The sequence below is a fragment of the Culex quinquefasciatus genome, chromosome 1 (assembly GCF_015732765.1).
Source record: "Culex quinquefasciatus strain JHB chromosome 1, VPISU_Cqui_1.0_pri_paternal, whole genome shotgun sequence".
Lineage (NCBI taxonomy): Eukaryota > Metazoa > Arthropoda > Insecta > Diptera > Culicidae > Culex > Culex quinquefasciatus.
The window spans coordinates 79,281,071-79,304,572 of NC_051861.1; the positions used below are offsets into that span (position 1 = coordinate 79,281,071).

General features: G+C 36.9%; 1 protein-coding gene across 1 annotated transcript in view; it reads left to right on the forward strand.

Annotated features, from left to right (window-relative positions):
• LOC6047403 (disintegrin and metalloproteinase domain-containing protein 12) overlaps positions 1–23,502 on the forward strand; it is a 287,603-nt gene that overhangs the window by 148,269 nt on the left and 115,832 nt on the right. The window contains exon 5 of the mRNA XM_038265453.1: positions 147–216. Within this exon, the coding sequence (XP_038121381.1) occupies positions 147–216 (70 nt within the window). The remainder of the gene's footprint in view (positions 1–146; positions 217–23,502) is intronic.

Genomic DNA, 23,502 nt, shown 5'->3' on the forward strand with positions numbered 1-23,502 from the left:
GAGATAATTAAAAGGGTGTGGGTTGTGGGAGGAAAACTTTAGCTGTTCCAGGTACGAATCTGCAACAAAAGTGTTTCTTGAGTGGCAAACATGGCTTACAATCTTAATTTATAAATCAATTAATTTGGTAATTTTTCTCTTTTCAGACAATTACTAGCTCCTAATATTGTACAGAAACACTATCTCCCTAGCGGGTTCGCGCAAGATTCACATCGAGTAAGTATAAATCAACAGTCTAATCGAATTTAGTGGGTGGAAAATAAACAAATAAGAGCAATGCCACAACTGAAAATCCGCCCCGAAATTGAAAGTTTTCGTGCACTGCATCAATTTGCAGCAAAAGATTGCTGCCAACAGGATCTCATTTTCCCTCGAAAATGAAACTCTTTTTTGTCCAAAAATGAATCAACCCATCAAAGGAAATTTCCCCGTTGAACGGTCCAAACCACGCAAAGGGTTCCAAAAAAGCTCCCGCTGAAAAGCTCCTTCCGTCACGAAAGTGCCCCCCGGACAAGGTGGCATTAGATCGTAAATATTGAGCCGCGGAAATTGGTGCCAGTTTGTGGAGTTTTGCGAGGAAACGTGAAAGACAGACACGTGGGTCGGACCACGGTGGTGGTGTTTGGGAGGACGTTTTTTCCACCTTTGGGGTTTTGGAGGTCGCAAAAGATGCCAGTGCCTTGGGATTTGGTGCAACACGAGAAAGTCTTAGGTGGTTGAAAACTTTTTTGTTGGGAAAGGAGTTTTATGATCCAAGAATAAAATTTCACCGATGTTCTAAAAATCCGAAAAAGTAGTCCATAGTTGAATTTGAAAGTAGAATGCAAATTCAAAATATTAAAAGTAATAACTTTGGAATTCTTCAAAAGGCAGTATCTAAGCGTTTCAATTTATTTGGTCCCAAAAATTGTAACTTGTTTTAAAAACAAATGCATCAATGCTGTGATTCTACGTTAGCACTTAGCCTCAGAAAATTTCAGTGCCTTCCGTGGTTTCATCAAAGACGGATCCACGATGGTAATTTAATTGCTCACACACACACACGCACACATTGAAAGACACGATTTGTGCACTACATTGGGAGGAATTCTGTTCTAATGAAGATTGTAAGGACGGTCACCGGACAACCAGAATGATTTGGGGCAATGGGGTTGGGGCCAATCTGGTAGGATATTGGCCACACCCGGAATGGCCAGTGCCCTGGGGAAGGTTCTACCGGGGGGACATTAATCGAACCATACGACTTGGGGCAATATTGGTATCAAAATTCATGGTTTTTGAAACTGGTAATGAAAATGGCCATTTTAACCGGATTGACCACACCCGGAGTGGCCAGTGCTCTCGGGAAGGTTCTACCGGGGGGACATTAATCGAACCATACGACTTGGGGCAATATTGGTATCAAAATTCATGGTTTTTGAAACTGGTAATGAAAATGGCCATTTTAACCGGATTGACCACACCCGGGGTGGCCAGTGCCCTCGGGAAGGTTCTACCGGGGGGACATTAATCGAACCATACGACTTGGGGCAATATGGGTATCAAAATTCATGGTCAACTGGTAATGAAAATGGCCATTTTAACCGGATTTGCCACACCCGGAGTGGCCAGTGCCCTCGGGAAGGTTCTACCGGGGGGACATTAATCGAACCATACGACTTGGGGCAATATTGGTATCAAAATTCATGGTTTTTGAAACTGGTAATGAAAATGGCCATTTTAACCGGATTGACCACACCCGGGGTGGCCAGTGCCCTCGGGAAGGTTCTACCGGGGGGACATTAATCGAACCATACGACTTGGGGCAATATGGGTATCAAAAATCATGGTTTTTGAAACTTGTAATGAAAATGACCATTTTGACCGGATTGGCCTCAACCGGAGTGGCCATTGCCTTGGAGGAAAGTCCTACCGGGGGGACATTTACCGAACTATACGACTAGGGGTAATATGGGTATGCTGATTGATACCCATATTGCATCAAGTCGCATGGTTCGATAAATGTCCCCGGTAGAACCTTCCCCAGAGCACTGGCCACTCCGGGTGTGGCCAAAATCCTACCAGATTGGTCCCAACCCCATTGCCCTAAATCATTCTGGTTTTCAGGTGACCGTCCAACAATCTTTATAAGAAAAGAATTCCTCTCAAGTTGGTGCACAACCTGTGTCTATCGATGTGTGGATGTGTGTCTGAGCAATAAATACCGTGGATCCGTCTTTGACGAAACCTCGTAGGTACTGAATTTTCTGAGGCTATCTGTTAGCTTAAATAGTTCGCATGAAATGTGGCAACAGTGGTACAACATTCTCGCGTGACAGTTCCACGAAAGCAAGAGACAAGGCAAAATTTGCACCATGTTGCCACATTTCATGCGAACTATTTAAGCTAACAGATAGCCTCAGAAAATTTCAGTACCTTACGAGGTTTCGTCAAAGACGGATCCACGGTGGTAATATTATTGCTCAGACACACACATCCACACATCGATAGACACAGGTTGTGCACCAACTTGGGAGGAATTCTGTTCTAATGAAGATAGAACGGTCACCCGAAAACCAGAATGATTTGGGGCAATGGTGTTGGGACTAAACTTTTAGGATATTGGCCACACCTGGAGTGGCCATGGCCCTGAGGGAAGGTTCTCCCGGGAGGACATTTATGGAATCATACAAGTTGGGGCAATATGGGTATCCAAATTCATGGTTTTTGATACTGGTAATGAAAATGGCCATTTTGGCAGGATTGGCCACACCCGGAGTGGCCAATGCCCTGAGGGAAGGTTCTACCGGGGACTTTTATCGAAACATGCGACTTGGGGCAATATGGGTATCAAAATTCATGGTTTTTGATACTGGTAATGAAAATAGCCATTTTGACAGAATTGGCCACAGCCTGGAGTGGCCGGTGCCCTCAGGGAGGTTCTCCCGGGAAGACATTTATCGAACCATGCGACTTGGGGCAATATGGGTATCAAAATTCATGGTTTTTGAAACTGGTAATGAAAATGGCCATTTTGACAGGATTGGCCTTACCCGGAGTGGCCATTGCCCTGAGGGAGGGTTCTACCGGGGACATTTATCGAACCATGTGACTTGAGGCAATGTCGTTTTTGAGACTGGACATGAAATTTGCCATTTCGATAGTGGTTGTAAGGTCCATGATTTCCGGATGCCGTTTTTTCTGGGGGGGGGGGGAAATAATAAATAAATTGGCCAAAAATTAAAAAATATTAATAACAATAGAATGATTTTTTAAAGTTTTGTACAAAGTTCTTTGTCTTATTGGTCATGTAGAACATAACCACCTGCACCTTTTTTTTAAATACTTGTAACAGGGATACCAGTTTTACGAATGTAGTTGACCTGACATCACTGGCTGGTAACCCTTTTTTATTTTTTTATAGTTTTGCGTAGCTCAATTTTTTCAATACGAAAGCTTTAATCAATTGAACTCGATTGGAATGACTTCAAATAGTAAAGTTTTAACAGATTAAAACTAAAATGTCAATGGAGCAATTCTCTGAGTTTTCGGTCATTCGATTTTTCTTGTATTTTTTAATCCGGCTGAAACTTTTTTGGTGCCTTCGTTATGCCCAAAGAAGCCAATTTGCATCATTAGTTTGTCCATATAATATTCCATACAAATTTGGCAGCTGTCCATACAAAAATGACATGTGAAAATTCAAAAATCTGTATCTTTTGAAGGAATTTTTTGATCGAGTTGGTGTCTTCGACAAAGTTGTAGGTATGGATATGGACTACACTGAAAAAATGATACACGGTAAAAAAAATTTTGGTGATTTTTCATTTAACTTTTTGTCACTAAAACTTGATTTGCAAAAAAATACTATTTTTAATTTTTTTTTATTTTTTGATATGTTTCAGAGGACATAAAATGCCAACTTTCCAGAAATTTCCAGAATGGGCAAAAAATCTTTGACCGAGTTATGATTTTTTGAATCAATACTGATTTTTTCAAAAAATCGAAATATCGGTCGCAAAATTTTTTCAACTTCATTTTTCGATGTAAAATCGATTTTGCAATCAAAAAGTACTTTAGTGAATTTTTGATAAAGTGCACCGTTTTCAAGTTATAGCCATTTTTAGGTAACTTTTTTGAAAATTGTCGCAGTTTTTCATTTTTTATAATTAGTGCCCATGTTTGCCCACCTTTGAAAAAAAATATTTTTGAAAAGCTGAGAAAATTTTCTATATTTTGCTTTATTGAACTTTGTTGATGCGACCCACAGTTGCTGAGATATTGCCATGCAAAGACTAAAAAACAGGAAAACTGATGGTTTCTAAGTCTCACCCAAACAACCCAACATTTTCTAATGTCGATATCTCAGCAACTATAGGTCCGATTAACAATGTTAAAACATGAAACATTCGTGAAATTTTCCGATCTTTTCGAAAAAAATATTTTCAAAAATTTAAAATCAAGACTAACATTTCAAATGGGCGTAATATTGAATGTTTGGCCCGTTTAAAATGTTAGTCTTGATTTTAAATTTTTGAAAATATTTTTTTCGAAAAGATCGGAAAATTTCACGAATGTTTCATATTTTAACATTGTTAATCGGACCTATAGTTTCTGAGATATCGACATTAGAAAATGGTGGGTTGTTTGGGTGAGACTTAGAAAACATCAATTTTCCTGTTTTTTAGCCTTTGCATAGCAATATCTCAGCAACTATGGGTCGCATCAACAAAGTTCAATAAAGCAAAATATGGAGAATTTTCTCAGCTTTTCAAAAATATTTTTTTCAAAGGTGGGCAAACATGGGCACTAATTATAAAAAATGAAAAACTGCGACTATTTTCAAAAAAGTTACCTAAAAATGGCTATAACTTGAAAACGGTGCACTTTATCAAAAATTCACTAAAGTACTTTTTGATTGCAAATTCGATTTTACATCGAAAAATGAAGTTGAAAAATTTTGCGACCGATATTTCGATTTTTTGAAAAAATCAGTATTGATTCAAAAAATCATAACTCGGTCAAAGATTTTTTGCCCATTCTGGAAATTTCTGAAAAGTTGGCATTTTATGTCCTCTAAAACATATCAAAAAATAAAAAAAAATAAAAATAGTGTTTTTTTGCAAATCAAGTTTTAGTGACAAAAAGTTAAATAAAAAATCACCAATTTTTTTTTTACCGTTTATCATTTTTTTTCAGTGTAGTCCAAATCCATTACTACAACTTTGTCGAAGACACCAACTCGATCAAAAAATTCCTTCAAAAGATACAGATTTTTGAATTTTCACATATCATTTTTGTATGGACAGCTGCCAAATTTGTATGGAATATTATATGGACAAACTAATGATGCAAAATGGCTTCTTTGGGCATACCGAAGGCACCAAAAAAGTTTCAGCCAGATTAAAAAATACAAAAATTAAAATTAAAGAAAAAAGACCGATTCCATAGAGAACTGCTCAATGACATTGACTTTCAAACAAACAACAAATTTTTATTTCTTGAATTCATTTTAACTTCCTACCCACACTCTAGTCGTTGCCAATTACTTAGGAGCTCATTTTCACAAGACCACATATAGAACTTCAATTTACCAGCCTACTCAGACCAGTAAGCAAAGGTTAATCGTTTTATTACACCAGCATCGGCTGACCGTGGACCACAAAAGGGTTTCTTGTCACGAAACTAAGCTTTTTGCAGAGGAAATAACCAATTTGCTTCGAAATGACCTCACTTTTTCTCTCGATTGCACATTTTTTATTGATTCACTTTTGTTTTCATCAAAATATTTCATAATAGAATCGATCGATTGCTCTCAACATTTTTGTTGTTGATTCAGCTTTTGATTTATTTTCAATTGAAGATGACATTTTCATCATCGCACACACACTCACGGGAACCGTTGCATTGTTTTGCAAGTAACGAATCAAAAACCAAATAAAAAAAGAATTTTCACCAATCTGACAAACAGCATCAAATCAAATTTCAGTCAACCGGCCGTGACAGCAAACAAAAATGGGAAAACAAAATCTGCCAACATCGGCAAAATATTAAGCCGACGGAAAAGCTTGCCATGAAAAACAAATCGCCGTTACACACGGTAAAACAAACAGGACCAGATTCCCCACAATCCGGGCTTGCAAAATGAAATTCGAACCGGCAACAAATTTCATATTCCCGAATAACTTCCATCGGGGAAATTGCACCCAAAAACACACTTTTGTGTGCGCATTTTCCGACCACCGCTGATCCACGGGAAATCCACGGGTGGAAAAAAAAGAACCCGTCGTCGTTGTCGATTGACGCAGGCACAGCAGTGCATTTAGAGCCAGTGTTGCCAGGTTTTGGGATTGCGGCACCAAGAGGAGATTTGCGCGCGTGTGTCGGTGATAGTGGATGCAGTGCCGTCAACAGGGGTGAATCGGGACTACGCGTCTGAATTGGGACATTTTCGAGGCTTCATATTTGTACACCGAAATAATCATTTCGTATTTTTTTTATTGCTTTGGTGTGTTAATGCAAACAGCTGTATATAGATTGGATGGACACAGCCAGATAGTGTCCCGATCGACAGTTCCTACAGAATCTTTGCATTTTCCCAACACTTGTTAATTGCAAAAATACAAAAAAAAATGCACTCCAAACTTTGAATAATGCCATTTTTTCGAGAAAAATCATTTATTTCCAATTCACAGAAATTGCGTCCATTTCTGAACATATTTTTTCAGAAATCTGAGGAAATTTTCTTAAAAATCGAAATTTGGTATTTTTGTTCCTGAGATATATTTTTTTTAAATATTACTTTCTTCGAAAATAGTTTTACACAATATAGCAGTCTGGCCTCAAAATTTTTCGGGGTATCCTTGGCCAAACTAATCAGGCCCCTAATTTTTGGTTTGGCCAACGGCGTTGGAAAGGGTGGTCCAAAAAATGACCGATTTTAGATGTCCTAGACCAGGGGTGACCAAAGTATGGCCCGCGGGCCAAATGTGGCCCGCGAGGTGATTTTTTGTGGCCCGCGGGCCCATTTCGAATGATCATGTAAAATGGCCCTTTGACCAATCTGTACAGTAATTTGAAATTTTTAAAAATTAAGGTTAAGTTCAGGTGTGGTTTGGTTGAGCGTTTTAGTAAAATGCAAATTTGACTAAATTGAAAAAAACTGTAAAGATATCAAAAATATAGGCATTCCATTAAAAAATAATTCAAAACTCAGAACGCACCATTTTTAAAGGACTGAGCCTTAAAATAAAGACCAGAGAAGTCATGTTTCAATCATGCTAAAACATATCAGAACTAATAGTTTTTGCTGATACGCGTCGAATGAAGTCAAGATAATCGAAATCCATGATAAAATAAGAATTTTATGAGTGATTTTAGCAATAGCAAAAATACGATTTTTTGTACGTTTTAACCCTAAAATACTCAAAATTCACCAACTTGTATCTTTTGAACCCCAGGATTTAAAGAAATCGTCCAGAAGACTTTTTTTCATGTCTCGGCGAGATCATTCGAATAAAGTTTCTCGCGTTTGTGTACATCCTTGGACCAGCTCCCATACAAATTTACCCATTCTCCTTTGGTGACAAATCTGAGTGCATAACATCTGCTTCAGACAGACAAAAAATATTGAAATTTTATTGAAATTGGAGGAAGAATTGATGAAAAATCTTTTGTAACGAATTATTTTTATTATTCAAAGTTTATTTTACCATTTTTAAAATATAATAAGAATCGTTGAAAATACAAGTGAATTCAAATAATTAATTTTTTTTCCAATTCCATTATCTTTGTGAAAATGTGACTGTTTTCAGCCACAAAATGTTTAACCACCTCTCGACCTTGACCAGACCATAGTATTTAAAATTCTTACAAAAAATACTGTATTTCCTGATTGAATGTTTGGCTCACGAATAATATGTTTTGCATTTTTTTTTTACTTTGCTGATTATTGAAATTGGAAGCTTTTTGGAACAAAATAGCAAAAATTTATTATTTGTTAACTAATATTTCAACGAAGAAAAAAAAAACAAAATGAATACAAAAGAAAACCCGGTATTTATAGTTTTTGCTATTATGGATTGAAATAAAGTTATTTATTTTTTCTCAAAAAACAATTTTAACATTTGGCCCGCAAGCTCATGTGAGCTACAAATTTGGCCCGGCATTCAATAACTTTGAGCACCCCTGTCCTACACGCAGAAAAATCTGATTGTGAACGTGGCAAAATGTTGGGCACAGCTACTAAACACGATTGTCATCTCGAGGCCAGTAAACATGTTTGCCAAATTCAAACTAACATGTTTGTGGTTTCAACAAACATGTTTGTCATTGCCACGGCCCAGCATGTTGGTAAATATAATAATCATTTGGGATGATTTAACAAACATGATTGTTGATTCAAAGATCATTTTTACTAGAATAAAAAAAAATCTGGGGAGGCTTTTCTTCTTCTTCTTTGTCTTCCTAATATAGGTAAACAAAAGCTAGGTTTTTCGATGAGGTTTATTTAACTTTTTTCACTCAAAATTACAACACATTATGGAGAGTTCCGGCCACGCTTATTTGATAGTCATTTTCGCGGGACGCTGAATAGGAAAATCAGCTGCTGGAGTTGCACCATGTTTTCTGAAAAAGGAACTTCTGAAAAAATCAAATTCCTCGTAATAATTAAATTACATACCTTTTACCTAGTTTCCACAGGATTCCACCAGCCTAGTTGTATATCACTGGAACAACAATTTGTTTATAAATTAAATATCAAATAAAATACATACTTTGCTATTTCGCAAACATCCCCAGAATTCGGCATTTTTCACTTTGGCCATCTTGTTGTTGAAGTTGAAGTGAAAACATACACTGTTTATTTTTCTTACACGTTAAAAGGGGTTTATGTTCAGACAACAAACATGTTTGTCCAGACAGCAAAATGTTGGTCAAACCGAAAAACGTTGATTATTGAAATTATAAAATGTGTTTGTGGTGTCTACAAACCGTGATAGTTGTTTTTAATAAACTGTTTTGTTCATTCAAACTTACACAATTTTTGTGCGTGTAGACGCAAATTGTTGAGATTTGAGAAGGCGTAAATTGGCTAAATTTCTTTGAGCAGATCAAACTTCAATTGTTAAGGTAGATCAGCTGAAACTATATTAATTTTAGTAGCTTTGGGCAATTAAATTTGTTTGGTAAGCTTACAATTATTAAGTTTTTAACTGCCTTTTTAATAAATTGTGTTAATAAATTTATCTCAATTGGCCTCGGCTTCCCAGATCATCTCTTAGTTTTCTTTTTTTTTTGATTACTTTGTGTTGTTCTAAAACATTTCTTCAAGGTTGGTAAATTAATCTAGTACTAATAGCAGGTTGCTACGGGTTTATAACACAAATAGAGGAGAAAATTGTGACGTCAGATATAAGCTCGGATCACTCAAAATTTATTTCGCGAGTGCATTTGACCGAGTGACAGCTACACTGTACCCATTTTTTCTGTAGAAAAGAAAAGGAGACGAATACGCAAGTTGATTTTCTCCTCTATTAAAGGATGTTAGACAGGCTTTAAGGAAAAAAAGTTAAAAGTTTCAAAAATCTAGTCTGACATTTGCACAAAAACTCGAAATTCCGTCTTGGGACTAAAAAGCCTACTTCTGAAAATATTTTTATCAGCTTCCTTGGAAATTTTCGAGAAACTTTTTTTTTCAAAATAAAAACTGGGTTTTTTGACACGCCACGTGCAGTGTCGCAAAAATGACGAAAACAGGAAAAAAATAAACTTTTTTCACTAAAACTGCGATAACTTTAACATTTTAGGTACCAACGCATTTTTAGCGTTTGATTAATGACTTTTAAAGGAGATTTGCGTCTGTTTGACTGTTCTGTTGTCAAGTGTAATTTGTAATACCTTGTTTTTTGTTAAATGGTAAACTAGAATTGAGATTTTTAATTTTTGTAGAGCGTCCAATTTCCCGGGGTAAAAAAATTCCCGGCTAACGGAAAATTTTTAGCACATTTCTCGGGAATTCCCGGGAAATTTTAAATTGATTGAAAATAATTATTATCTTGGTTTAAACTAATGTTATGCAACAAAATTTTATAGGACATCAACATTAATGGTTTAAATATGTGTGAAGATCAAATAACAGCTTCACTGCATGTAAAAAAAAAACATTCAACTGCAAGAAAATGTATTTTGGTATTTTTTGGTTAGAAATTTTAATCTTGCCTCTGTAACCAGTTTGTTGAAATGAGAAAAAACATGCAGAAAATATGTTTTCCATGACAAATACTGGTTTCAGCTCTTGACCAAATGGTAAAGCTTTTTAGTGTTAGTTTTACTCCAAACAACCCAATGTTTTCAAATATTTGAAGCAAGCTTTGAATATATTTTTGCATTTTTTGAGAACAAACAATAGAAAGTAATTTTTCAATGATTTTTTTTTTTGTATTGTTTTGCAACATGATTTAAATTATTCGACAAATCATTCCACATAAAGTCTTCTATATTTTCACATTAACCCTATAACACCTGTAGTTGCACCAGTGCTCCATAATTCCATAATTTCTTTTTACACAAATTCGATTTTCATCTCATTTGATCATGGTAAACAAATACGTATATAAATCTCAATTTTAATTTGGAGACAAGGAGTTAATATTGTTTTGATGAAATTACATCAATCCGTTAAAAGCTTACCTAATTGTAAAAAAATAATACTCATTAAGCAAGATCTATTCACAGTTGCTTCAAAAACAAAGATTATCAGAAATAATTCTGATATCATAATTTCTGATAATCTGATTAATTATATATAAACCAAACAAAACATTTAATTTAACAAAATCATGTTGAGTTTGTTCTTTTATTATTTTTTCAGAGCATTTTCAAAAAAGAGTTCCAAAAATTTAAGAAAATGTATACTTCTGCTTGAATTTTGGGAATTCCCGAGAAATTTACAAATTTCCCGGGAAACGGGAAATATTTTTTTTCGGGAAATCCAGGGAATTACCGGGATTTTTTTTTCCGGGACGGGAAATCGGACGCACTAAATTTTTGTCTAGTCCGGTAACGGTACTCACTGGCATTCCATTCCTCCCAGCATTCCCATTTTCTCTTTACACCCAGCAACTCTGTTTATGTGGTTCGAGTTGTTGTTGTTTAGTTTTCCATTGTTTTCGGCTTTTGTTGGTGAATCGTTATTTATTTTATTATTATTTTCTCCCACGCGCGCAGTGCTATTTTTTTCAAAACCAACTCAGTTTAGTTGGTGAAAAAATTCCAATCTACAAGTTTCGGTGTACATATTTTAACACAACAAATAGAAGCTCAACAAATAGTCCGTGATGTTGATGTTGATTGGGCTGGTGTTGAATGCCCGGTAGCAGTAGCCCATCACAGAACAAATTTAGAATCTTTCCTAAAAATTGTACACAACATTTTTAAAGACCAATTAGGTTTTTTTTTGTTTTTGGTAAAAACAAAACACTTCTGCTGTTGTCAAGATAGCGACCAAACCCATAACAACGCACAAGTTACGGTACAACTTGTGCTGACATTGGGATTAATCCAAACTACCGTTCACACTGCACAGCAAAACATTTCCCAGGAATTGACCAGCTTTCTGAACAAGCTCGAGCGCTTGTTTGCTCAGATTCAGGTTCTCCTCGTCATTTCCATGAGTTTATGGTACACACAACGCCAAGTTCATCTCGTCTTCAACTTCTCTCTCTAATGGAAGACATAAACAAATATCTTCAGACGTCGAGGACAACAATAATAATACGGAGGCTGCCTCTTTATCAACCTTGTTCAATGAGATGTGACGGCAAATGAAAGCAAGCCACCTGTTCTTGCTTTTTCTTGGACGATAAGCTCATCCAAGGCATTCAATGCAAAGGTAAGAGTCGATGCCTGTTTAAAACTAAAAACAACAACAAGAAGCTGATATTTCCACTAGTCTTATCTCTTGCCAATTTGTTCTAACCTTGTCAAAGCTGGCATTCTTGGTACACGTTAGCAACAACAGATGATTTAAGAATTTATTCGGAGGTACCTCTTTCATCAGGTGAACATTTTCAACAAACGCAATAGAGTTATCTACGTGCGCATGTATTGCGTGTACGTACACGAAAAAAAGTGAGGTTAAATTTTGTACCCGACAGCAAAACAAATGGCGTGCTAGTGTTCGTGAGAACGGGCTTAGATAACTCTATTATTTTTCCATCTCAATGACAACAAATGCGACACAGCGACGCCTCGGTGAAAAATGAAGGTGATGATGGCGACAACATTGGATATGTGTTGCTGGTACTTCCTTTTTGTTCGACACCTTGTAGGTGAGAGTTATAGGGTGATATTGTGGAACTTACGACGCGATAACACAACTCGACATTTTTGGAGTTGATGTCAGTAAACGCTTCAGTTTCATCAAGATATGATAGGTTTGAGCTCCTGAGCATGTTCCAATCGACAGAGTTGAAAATTGAAAATTTCAGATATTATTGCAATGGAATCATCTTAAGCAACCATGCGCACCCATGTTTATCTATCTGGGTAGCAAAAATTAGATTTCAATTTTATTTACTGACAGGACATTCACTAAAATTCAAATCTGTCCGTTGGAGCATGTTCAGGGAGCACAAATCTATCATACCTTAATGAAAATGGAGCGTTCCCTTACATCAACCTTAATTGGAATCTACAAAACAAGAATGGAAGAACTAAAAAGTGAGTGTGATCCACCCTAACCTCCACACTCGCTCAATTCCCTTTCTGTACCAAACAAAAACACGCATTTCGTACTCTTCATCACTCCATGATCAGAACTCCACCGCACCCTCGCTCACAAACTGCTCCTCTGGCACCGTTCCAATCGAATTGGCAGCCAGGCGTAAAGATGCAATTTATGATTCGAAATTGATTTTCTTCGGAAAGAAAACAAGTCCGCTTTCCAGCCCCTCCCTCAGGCTGTTCAGAGTGCATCCGTTTTTCCCGAGTTCTGGGCCATGTCCCGTTGGTTGGGTTGAGCTTACCTGTGACATGTGTACGAACATGTTTCATTTATTTTTTTTTTTTTTTGAGGAAGTATTCCTGGACCAACTTTTAAAGTGCCGACCATCGGAAAAATAGGATTTTCTTTGAATGCTGTTTTCAGCTGCAAAAGCTTTCCCTATTGCTGTACAATTTCTACAAGTATCGTAAGGTGCCTGATTCTCCTGCTTTTAGACGTCACTTAACACATTGATTTAGTTTTAAGTAAAATTTTACACTTAATTTTTTTTTTAAATAATTGTTTCATCTGAAAAAATAGCAAAATTGTGAATTATTCTTGTTTCAAAATAAAACCGCGAAAAAACTGAAATTTGATGCCAAGGAAGAAGACATTTGATTTGATGAAGTGCTCAAAATATCAAAAATTGCCACAATTATTATTTCAAGAGGTATTCTTCCACCATACTTGCTATTTTTTTCGGTAAACTTCTTTCAATAGCATTATAGATTGAGATATAGATTGAGTAATTGTACATGAAAGTTTTTTGACAAATGATGAGCAGCGATTTATTAAATTGAAAGTGACGTGAAATTTGGCATATTAATTTGTTATGGATGCAAACAGTAAGGATTTATCGAATAAATAAATTTATAAAAATATAATGCATAAATTAAGAAAATCCTGAAATTTCCCCCCTACTCTGCTCCAATGGCCTCGAATTTCCGCACCAAATCCCCCAACATTTCCCGTGTCATGATCCAAAAAACAGCACTGATACTGGGGAAGGCAGCATCTCGACGTCGTCGTGCTATCTTGTCGCACCCGCCATTTTGACGTTCCGAGAAAAACGCGTTTTAATGTTTGACCTTGAATATTCAAAAACGAGAGCACGCAATGTAAACAATAACAAACACGTTTTGTTTGGCTCACCATTCTGTGCATTGTCCCAAAGTTTGGTTGAAGTTGGTTGCTGGAGTCCCGAGTTATAATTACAAATGTTTACGGCTTGTACGTGCGACAAACGCATCCTGACTTTCCTGGCCTGAAATCCCTTTGGCCTTTTGTCGCATTTCCATCAATTTTCATGGAGTGACAAGATAGCACGACAAGATTGAAACTACTTTCATATGTAAAGTGACAAAAATGCACGGAGTTTTTTCGGTTTTTGTTGAATATCTCAGGATTGAAATCGAATTTTGGGGATCTGTGACGGTCAAAAGGTGAGGCATTGTGAGCTGCACAATATGGCGTTCTTAACTCAATTTGGCCCAAAATGCACGTACGACAAGTTAGCACGATGGCGACGATCTGTGAAAAACACGAACATTGTTTGCTCAACCCTTCGAACCTTTCGATCAGAGGTTGGATGGTCCACAGCACCGCCAGAAGATCCCATCCATCTTCGGTTTCACCAACCCCCATCATCGAAAAGACCATATGTTCCTCCTCGTAATGCCCTGATGGTCATGACCAGATTTGTCATTTAGGAAAGTTCTCAAGAAAATTTGTGTTTTGTTCATGATTGTATTTTATTGATACAATTTTGAATATTTCTTTTATTGTTGAATTTTATAACTGAACAAAAGTTTGCATTTTAAAACCTTTTTTTCAATTTCTTGAGAATTTGTCTTTTCCCTGGTCACCACTTGAGCTGCCATTCGACCGGAGAAAGATAATTTACATAATATTGTTGCAAGAACCGATTCATGTGTGAAGAAGATGTCCGGAATGGTCCACAAATGCTCACATACAATCACACATACACACACTCCCAGTAGTTTTCGTCCTCCAAGTCGTTTGTTATCGGAGCATTTTCCACTATTTTCGCGCTATTGTGTTCGCAATTCTCCTTCCAAGTCGAAATTTTCTCGGAAAAATCTTCTGAAAAATATCCACCACTTGGAGCAACAACATCCGTTTTTCCACGTTCTCTTACGTTCGGAGAAAGGGTTGTTTCCTTCGGGGGATTCCCTTTGGTTTCCGGCCATCGAAGAACCGGCCCCGGTCTCGACTCAATAGATCTTATTTTGGCATTAGAGCCGAGGCAGCTCTCTGCGTACCAGGTTGAGCGAAAGGGGTGTGACATAAATTGTGCTCGCGCCCAGAAAGTTTGGCACACACACACACACACCCGTTTTTCCCGCCGAGTGCCATTTTTCACGCGCCACTACTTTTGGAGGCAGGCTGCTGCGACGTTGTCGGCCGGGTTGCTGTCAAACTAGTTGGCAGGGGTTGTCAAGGGGAGTTACTGCTATGTTTTTTTGTATTTTTGTATTTTAGTATTTTTGTATTTTTGTATTTTTGTATTTTTGTATTTTTGTATTTTTGTATTTTTGTATTTTTGTATTTTTGTATTTTTGTATTTTTGTATTTTTGTATTTTTGTATTTTTGTATTTTTGTATTTTTGTATTTTTGTATTTTTGTATTTTTGTATTTTTGTATTTTTGTATTTTTGTATTTTTGTATTTTTGTATTTTTCTTACATTTCAACAATTCAAATTTTGGAACCTCTGCTGTAAGTCGCTCAATGCCCATGTTTCTCCCAATGTCACGATTTCCCTTCAGGGAAAATTCGTGAAAACCTTCGGATTTTCCCACTCGCACATGTAAAAAAACTAGTTTTGCCCCATTTTCTCCAGCCGTGCCCCGCGTTTATAGTTATAGTTATCGTCCAAGTCATTTTCCCAGGCCACATCACGGTCGTCTTTCGTCGCCCTGGGAAACCAAGTGATAAACGGAGTGAAAAGACTTTTCTCTCCCGCTTAAGCTGGTCGTGCTCAATCACGGGGCCCCCGAAATTTAAATTGCACGTGCTGCTGAGCCACGTGAACGTGTGTATGTGTGTGACATTCTCCGTGCTTCCCGGAGCGAAAATGCTGCGAAATTTTGCTGTTCGTTTGTTAGGAGTCTGGGCTCTGGGTTTTTTCAGCCCTCCTCCTGGGATGGAAAATTTATTTCGGGTAAAAGTTTTCTGGCGCAAGTTCTGCTTCTGCAGCGGCACTATTTCAAGGTGAACCGTTGGATTTTAAGGTTTTACCTTTGTGTGCCTTGGAAGGAGTCAAACAAGAAGCAAAAAGGATAACTATTATGCTTTCTGTGGTTACTTTACACACCGTTCTGAGTCTGTGACAAAGATTTTGAACAAGTTATGTTAAGAATGTGGAAACACAAAAGTCAAATATCTTGAGATTTCTTCGTTTTTTTGTAAGCTACCTGCATTAAAAGTTCACCGAAATCAGCATTAGTCTGTAACAATAATTCATTTGTTAATGAAGTTTTTTTTGGCAATTCAGTTGTGAAACTACTTCCTTTTTCTGACATTCACCAATGAAGAAACGGCCTACTTCTCATCGCCAAAAATAATAGTATTGAAAAGTACTTTTCAGCATAATTTTGAAGTTGAAATTTTCAACACTTGTATCGAAAAGTAATCCTTTTCGATACACACACTTTTCAAAAGGGCTTTTTCCAGATTTTCTAGAAATATTGTATTCAATTCCTTGCAAAACTCGTTTTTTTAGCATACGGCAAAGCCTTGTGCAATGGGCGCCTAATTAAGCTCCGCAATAAGTTTTTTTTTCAAAAGCCTTTCTTCTGCAGAAAAAAAACTCATCACAAATCCCTTGTCGGATCACATTCGCAAACTAACAGACAATACACAGCACACACAATTGAAAAGTGCACTTTAAAGTCATCATTTTCCGTTTTCCCACCTCCTTCGCTCTCCCCGCGTGCTGACAGCACTACTCAGTGAGTGACTTCTGAGATGGACAAAGCTCAGAGCTTGAAAACTCGGCCTTGTTCGCCGGCCAACCGGAAGTGGAAGCCATTAAAGTTAGCAAGCGAAATTGAAATTACAAATATTCAATTAAACTTTTTCCATTCCAAGTGCAACTGCTCTTCGCGTTCTCGCCTTTTTTTTCTTTTTACGAAGTTTTTCCTTTGTTGGTGGGGGTCTTTCCTCAAAGCATTTCTTCCAACCCAAACTGAGAGCATTTTTCGACGAAAAGCGCAGCATAAAATGCATCCTGCTCCCACGATAACAAGCCATAAATAAGCTGCTTTTCCAGTGAATTTTTCGTCGCTTTTTTTTTGTTTCCTCGTTTAAATTAATTTACGTCCAACTGTTTCAAATTTAGCAAGTTAGCTCGAGCTCGACATTATCGCCGTCATTATCATCACCATCGTCATCGTCGACATTTTCCAAAACGACAGAAACTTCATCAGCTGCTGCCAATTTCAGCGCCAGTCAAAATGCACTCTCGCCGGTTCATCACGAAGACTGCAATTTTCCGGTGGCGGAAGAATCACTGCACAAGTTTATGGCGCTTTTCAATTTTCCAACCCAAGCAAAAAGAGGGGGGCGCGAGCTTTCTCCACTGGACGGACGGATGGATTATGAAACGTCGCTGGAAAGTGGTCAAAATTTGGGAAACTGCAATGCGAAAGTTTCGGAAACCACCGAAAACCAAATTATTACAATAAACCATTAAATAATGCAATTATTTTCACCCTCGCTGCAGTCCAAGCTCGTAAACCCAACCTTGCATTAAGCCAAATTTAATAAATTTAAATATTTTGACCCACCAAATCCGGTTATCGCCGCCCATGATGACCTCCTTCCCCCACCTTCCATCATCCCTTTTTCAAACCGGAAGCCCACCATGGAAGTATGACGAGTGAATCGAAAGCTTTCATCGTAATCAGGCGGGAGCCCCGGAAAGAAAAGCGCGCGCAATTTTCCTCGTTCCGGGAGCGGGGGGGGTCATTTTCAATCTAGGCCAAAATCATCCGCAAGCCACGTGGCCAAAAACAATATTCATGGGTTGCAAAATTTTGCATTCATTCGCCACTGCGCGCGAGAGAGAGAGAGACCGTACGCGTCGAATGGCATACAACTTAAAGCTTTTAATTAAATTTCTTTATCCCGGGGAAATTGAAAATTTACGGGGCGCAACCCGCACGTGGGGTTGAGGTTCGGGTGCGTTGGGAGGGCGGAGGGGCGTATTGTGTGCACGTGAAACGCACATTTTGGCACGTGGGTGATCGTTTTTGGTTTTGCTTGAGGAATTATGCGGGAAAATAATTATTGCAACTATGTAAACCTTTAAAACACAATCTCAGTTACAGAATAAGGATCATTTATAAAAAAAACCTAACGGTACAAAAAATCACTGAAAAGCCTATTCAATAGTGTTTTTTCCGAGTTTCTAAACATGTCGTATTCAACTCTTTGCAAAACTCAATTTTTCAGCCTGAAAAATTGGGCGTTGTTTTTAAATTCTCTATTTTTTTTCTATGAAAAGATCGAACAATTTCTCGATATTTTATTTTTAAAGATTGAAAATTGGAACTATAACTTCCAGGAATGGTGGTTAGAAGATCGAAGATTAATTGAGTAGCATTAAGAAAAACAAATCATTTTTAAACTTTCAAAGGTAACGGGTGCTCGATCGGGTTTAGAGCACTGTGTTGTTGAATTCAACAACATGAACATGTTTCTAAAATCGTCAACATTTATTTCGATTTTGAACAACAATATTATCGATTTTGAAAATATTTGCATCGAAATCGATCCATCATTTTTGTTCTTGCTGGCAAAAAATCGTGTAACAAGTTGGAAATGTAGAAATATCATCAGGATGTATCGAAAATAACCCTGCAAAGTAAGAAAAAACACGAAATTTTAAAATGAAAATTTTTGTTCTACATGATAAATGGGTTAAATGGATTCAAAAACTACATTAAATTTCTCTTAAATTTACATGTACAGTATGTAAAAAAAGTATTTACACCCCTTGGGCATAGTGGGCAAAAAGTAAGTTTGATCCACGAGAACAAAAATTACGAAATTCCATACATTTTTGACAGGTTGCTCAAACGAAACCATAACAACGTTTTTGCTTAGGTATTTAAAAACGTGGGTTTTATAGCAAACCTGGATGTATGGGTATCAAAAGATCGGAAATTTTATGCCCTTTCTGATACCACATAGGTTGACTTGTGAATTGTGGACCGGTTCAGATGCCGGCGGATTTTCCGACGACGTAATTCCGGGTTGGTACGAAATTCCAACGAAAAATCTATTCTATCGATACAAATACCCCCAAAACGGTGTTATACTCACTCCAAAATGTTTATTTAGCAATTCTATGGTAATATATTGACATTTAGTTGAATTAGAAGATTTCAAAATTAAGTTAAGATAAGTTTTATATAGAATTTCCAGAGTTATATAAACTTTTATACTAAGTAGTTAGTAAACTTTATATTCAATCCAAATTATTTTTTTAATCAGTCAAGGATGCCTATTTGGAGTTGGGAGACTGGATTTATGGTGATTTGTCAACAAATAACATTATTTATGTAAATTTTTCGAAAGGTGTACAAACTTTTTTTGCACCTTTTTTATTTTCGTAATAGTATTTGTTATATAACTTTTTATAGAAATCATCTTTTCATGAGCTTTTTGTAGCAAAATGTCTGGCATGAGTTTCTGAACAAAACGTAGTACTAGGTTTCTGTCAACATTAAATTGTTTAGATGTTTCATCACAATATGTACATAGTGCCCAAGGGGTGTAAATACTTTTTTTACATACTGTAGGTACCAAAAAAATTTACAGTTGGGTATCGGAAAATGGCGAAGTTTTTAAACTTTTTTTTTGTGTTTTTTTCGATGAAAAATACGTTTTTTCGCAATTTTGAGTAAGCCAATTTAACATAAAAGTTCCTTTGACACCAAATTTCTATCTCATCACCGTTTCAGGCTGCAAATTATTGAAAAACACCTCTTTTTACGCATGTTCAAAAATGAAAGGGGTCGTACCGCTCCTCCGTCACGAGATATCAAAAAAACGGACCTCGGATTCGTAATCAGGGACAAAAGTTACCCCTTAGGACAAAGTTTCACGCAAATCGAAGAGGGGTTGGGGCAACATTTCTCGATTTCGTGTGAGTTGCTAGAGAATTACCCATTGGAGCAACTCTCTACGAAATCGGCCGATTTCGACCATTTTTATTTTTTGTAGTTTTTTTATTTGACTCAAACTTTGTGGGGCCTTCCCTATGACCAAATAAGCTATTTTATGTCATTGGTTCACCCATACAAGTCTCCATACAATTTTGGCTGCAGGTCATACAAAAATGGTATGTAAATATTCAAACAGCTATAACTTTTGAGTGAATTTTCTGATCAATTTGGTGTCTTGGGCAAAGTTGTAGTTATTGTTGAGGACTTTTGAGAAAAAATGGATACACGGAAAAAAAATTTGCAGATTTTTTTATCAACTTTTTTACTAAATCTTAATTTCCCAAAATACGTATTTTTTGATTTTCGAGATTTTTTGATATGTTTTAGGGGACAAAAATCCGCAACTTTTGAGCCATAGAGAAACATGGTGAAAAAATCTGCCGCCGAGTTATGATTTTTTGATAAAATAGTGATTTTTGGAAAAAATCGAAGTTCCATGCAAAAACAAGTTTGACATTAATTTTTAATGCAAAATTGAATTTGCAATCGAAAAGTACTTTACAGATTTTTTGATTAAGGGCTCCGTTTTCAAGATATAGCCACCGAAAGTTTGATTTTAGCGAAATATTTGCAATTTTTCAATTTTTAAAAATAGTGACCATGAGTGACCATTTCTAAAAATATTTTTTTTGAAAAGTTCAGAAAATTTGCTATACAATTGTCTAAGAGACATTGAAGATTGGACCTCGGGTTACTGAGATACAGCCGCTTTAAGAAAAAGAAACACGAAAATTGGAGTTTTCTAAGTCTCACCAAAATAACCCACCATTTTCTAATGACGATATCTCAGCAACTAATGGTCCGATTTTCAATGTTAATACATGAAACATTCGTGAAATTTTCCGATCTTTTCGAAAAAAATATTTTGAAAACTTTTAAATCAAGACTAACATTTTAAAAGGGCTAAACATTGAAAATTACGTATTTTGGGAAATTGAGTTTTAGTGAAAAAAAAGTTGATAAAAAAATCTGCAATTTTTTTCCGAGTACCTATTTTTTTCTCAAAATTCCTCAACAATACCTACAACTTTGCCGAAGACACCAAATTGATCAGAAAATTCACTCAAAAGTTACAGCTGTTTGAATATTTACATACCATTTTTGTATGGCCAGCAGCCAAAATTGTATGAAGACTTGTATGGGTGAACCAATGACACAAAATAGCTTATTTGGTCATAGGAAGGCCCCACAAAGTTTGAGCCAAATAAAAAATACAAATAAAATCCATTTCCGGTTCCGGTGGCAGAGAATTGCTCATTTAAAACATTATTTCTGCATGATATTTTTGGTTTTCATTTCACCGTTATGGTCACCGAGACAAATTTAAAACCAATTTCATTGCTGTGGAGCATAGATTTTCAAACCAAACACTTTGATTGAAAAATACTTCTCTACAAATAATACTAATAGTATTTTTTTTTATTTGGTACGATTTAAAAGACAGCAAAAAAAATATATAACATTTTGTAAAGTTGCATGACTTTCTACAAGCCTTTAATTGATCTTCACACTCATTTTGGACATTAAAGTTGCTGTTCTATACAATTCTGTTACAAAATATTAATCAGAAACAGGATCAGAATAATTTTTGTTTGTTTTTTCAAATTTCCTGAATTCGGATTTCCTGGAATTTTGTAATCCCGGGAAATTGACGCTCTAGATTAGGGTGACTCAAGAGTGACATCCAAGCTTTTGTAGCCTGCAGCCAAAATACGAACTTGATGGATCATTGGAAGTAGCGCGAGTTCTAACACCGCCTAATAACTGGTACTGAGCTATTTCCCATAATTTTGTTGCAGTGCCGACCAGCGGATTTTGGATTGGAAAACACCCACACACACACCTTTAAAATAACCTTACATCGTATAAAGTGCAGTACTCTATCACTTTGTTATATTTCTAAGAATTAATTTTCGTTCCAACCATGCAACCTTATAAAAGACTGAGTTTAACCTGCCTTAACGAGAAAACCTTCTAGAGATTCAACTTTCCACAACTATCGTTTCACCACCAGCTTTTAATATACTTTTCTTCTGAAACCTTTCGCCAGCAGAAACTGCAAAAAAAGCTCCCAATAAATTCAATTAAGCTCCACAGTCTCAACCTCTGCCCAAGTTTAAGGTTGCACGTTTTGACACCCTAGTTTCAGAACTACTCCGTACAACCTCCCCCCCTATGGGAAAAAAAAACTCGCTTCAAAACATCCATAACGGCATAATCATAATCATAAAACTTTTCGTTCGTTCTCGTGTCTCGACTTTTGTTTCGACCACCGAGCGAACACAAACCGGTCTCCTAAAAGGAAACTAGTTGTTCGGTTTAGTTTAGTAAGAACCTACTACTGCTGCCGCCATGTAGTTTGGGAGTGTAGTTGGAACAAAGTGCTTTCCGTTTTCAGCGCGACGGTTGTTAAGCTTTACAGTTTTGATACCGTGGCGGCTGCAGGCAGAGTGCAGCTAGGGTAAAACGGTTATGGTTATGATTGTCTGGGGATCGCGCGGTGAGGGGCAAGTTGCAATTTTGTTTTCGACGGTGTGGCACGTGGACCACACACGTGCGCTGGAATTTCATACAACTCATACGAAGGTTGTAAATGTATGGTCAGTAAATAAGGCTGATTTTCGAGAAACCTTTCAACAAAACACCTAAAAATATGCCTGGCCAATGCAAGTTCTATAGAAAAATTCTGATATTCAAAAATAACATACAAGAAGCTGGCAGCAAATAAAACTTGCATGCAAGAATGCATTTTAAACTGAGTGACATCTAGTGGTGGATAGGAGAAACTATAATAAGTTAACTATTATGTTTGTACGTTTTTTACTGTTTGTACGTTTTTACTGAATGTTTGCAACACTACGTTTATTTTGATTGCTTATAATTCGAACCATCCTTGCATTGAACGTCAATTGAACAGTATGTACACAAATAAATCCCCTCCAAAATAGTTGGCAGATCCAACTACTCGTTACGCCTTCAATTATGCACACATCAAATTCCACCTAAAATTCCACAACAAAATGTTACAAAGCATCGCCACCATTGGATCGATTGCCGCCAATCAAAAAACGCCTAGTTGCTGCTGTTGCGCCTGCAGGTAAGCAACTTTGAAGCACACATTTGGAATTTCAACCGCAAAATTTCGGGTCCTCCTACACACACACACACACTTTGTAACGCTGTCACGCCCAAACGTTGCGTTGCATTGCATGAGGAACCCTCGGGCTACGCGTGACACGTGACATGTGTGCTAATTAATTTAGAAAATCCGGCCACCATTGCGTGTTGTGTCAGCCATTTTTCTTCCATTATGGTGACACTGAGGGCGGGTGGCAAAGTTCAAATTATGGCATGACAAAAGCACAGTAATTTTACGATCGTTTCACAACAGTCAGTGTGGCCAGCGTTATTACTTGTTATATTTTTATTCTCTAAGCGGGTTTAGTTGTTGTTGTATTGTGGCGTTTTTGCTGCAAAGTGCACTCAGTTCCATCAGCTGTGA